At 42.4% G+C, this 1424-nt stretch overlaps 1 protein-coding gene across 1 annotated transcript; it reads right to left on the reverse strand.

Annotated features, from left to right (window-relative positions):
• Window positions 1-347: 347 nt before the first annotated feature.
• On the reverse strand, window positions 348-1108 carry LOC131058037 (putative germin-like protein 2-1). Its single transcript, XM_057992074.2, has 2 exons — window positions 982-1108; window positions 348-883 (listed from the first exon to the last, which is right to left on the reverse strand). Exons 1-2 carry the CDS (start codon window positions 1106-1108, stop codon window positions 348-350), a joined length of 663 nt encoding a protein of 220 aa, XP_057848057.2.
• Between the last annotated feature and the right edge of the window lie 316 nt (window positions 1109-1424).

Below are 1424 nucleotides of genomic sequence, written 5' to 3' on the forward strand. Positions count from 1 at the left end.
TACCTTAAAATGTGTTACAGCAAAGTTAAATTTTAATGTTGTCATCAAAGGGACAAAACGACATCAATATTTAATTTTCAATCTTTGGAATATGATGAGGACATACTGATGTCCAAAACAGATGCTATGAATGGCACAAGAGGACGCCAATAACCCTAAAATGATAGTTTTATTCAACGGTTAATTTTCAATCTTTGGAATATGATGAGGACATGCTGATGTCCAAAACAGATACTATGAATGGCACAAGAGGACGCCAATAACCCTAAAATGACAGTTTTATTCAACGGTGAGAAAAAAGAATTGGGAAAGACGGTCTTCATTGGGAGACCTCTTGTTTGTTTTGTTTAGTATGCGAATTTCTTTTGAATGTAATTCACCAGTTCCTGGGTGATGCGGAAGGCCTTGCTCAAAATGGAATCGGGGAGAGGGGGATTCGCCGCAAACAGAGAATTGGCGATTGTCTGAACTCCGGGAAACTGGCTGCTCAATCCAGCTATGGCCACTGCATTTTCATGCCCCACATTCTGCTGGAAATGAACAAGTGCCTTTGGAAACACAAACACATCTCCCTTCTCCAAAGTTTTGCTGAAAAATTTGTTGCTGGTGTCAATGAAACCCACAAGAAGCTGGCCTTCCAGTAAAACAAGAACTTCGGTGGCTCTTGGGTGTGTGTGAGGAGGATTTATTCCACCCACTGCGTAGTCGATGCGGACCAACGATATTCCAAACGTATTGAGGCCTGGTATCTGTTTAACGTTCGCCATCGTTACGTTGGAGCCCACATCATTGTCGGTGTTCCCTGCCTGCCCAAGTCCCCGGAAGAAGAAATCGTTTGCTGAAACTTGCATTGGGTCTTTGCAAACGAACCCGTTCACCAAAACTGTTTAAAACAAGATCAAATCAATCTGTCTGTTAGTAACTCGACTCGTCTAATAAGCAAATCATTATCATTGTTTATGTATAAATATTCTCACTCACCGTTGCTTTCCTCATCTGCAACGCAGAAATCTTGCAAGGGATCCGGATCCCCTGCCATGACCCTGTCGCTGTAACAGCATATCAACAGAAAAAGTCCCAACGTGAAGTAAATCATGCGGTTAGCCATTGTAATAGAAACGCAGACACAAGAGATCAGGATATGAATGTCTATTACAAACCCATTACACCCTTTATATAGCCCAAACCATAACTCTCCGCAAAGACTAATTCATCTTGACTCCGTATATTTCACGGATCCTTCCAGAGTTGTTGCTCTTTTCCTTACGTCACACTAAGTCTTACTGCATGTGGTTGTCTCGCCTGCTACCGCAGATGCATTCTCACCATCCTTTCATTAACGTTGAAATTTTCTATCTTCTCCCTGCCCTGCTGCGTATGCCTATCTCAAGATCAACTTACCTCCTGCCTTACACGTATTCTCG

Source organism: Cryptomeria japonica, unplaced genomic scaffold, assembly GCF_030272615.1.
Source record: "Cryptomeria japonica unplaced genomic scaffold, Sugi_1.0 HiC_scaffold_468, whole genome shotgun sequence".
Classification (NCBI taxonomy): Eukaryota; Viridiplantae; Streptophyta; class Pinopsida; order Cupressales; family Cupressaceae; genus Cryptomeria; species Cryptomeria japonica.

Coding starts and splice junctions, on each gene's coding strand:
- LOC131058037 (XM_057992074.2), bottom strand. CDS start 1,108: ATGGCTAACCGCATGATTTACTTCACGTTGGGACTTTTTCTGTTGATA. Junction 884..981: donor TGCAGATGAGGAAAGCAACG/GTGAGTGAGAAT, acceptor TGTTTTAAACAG/TTTTGGTGAACGGGTTCGTT.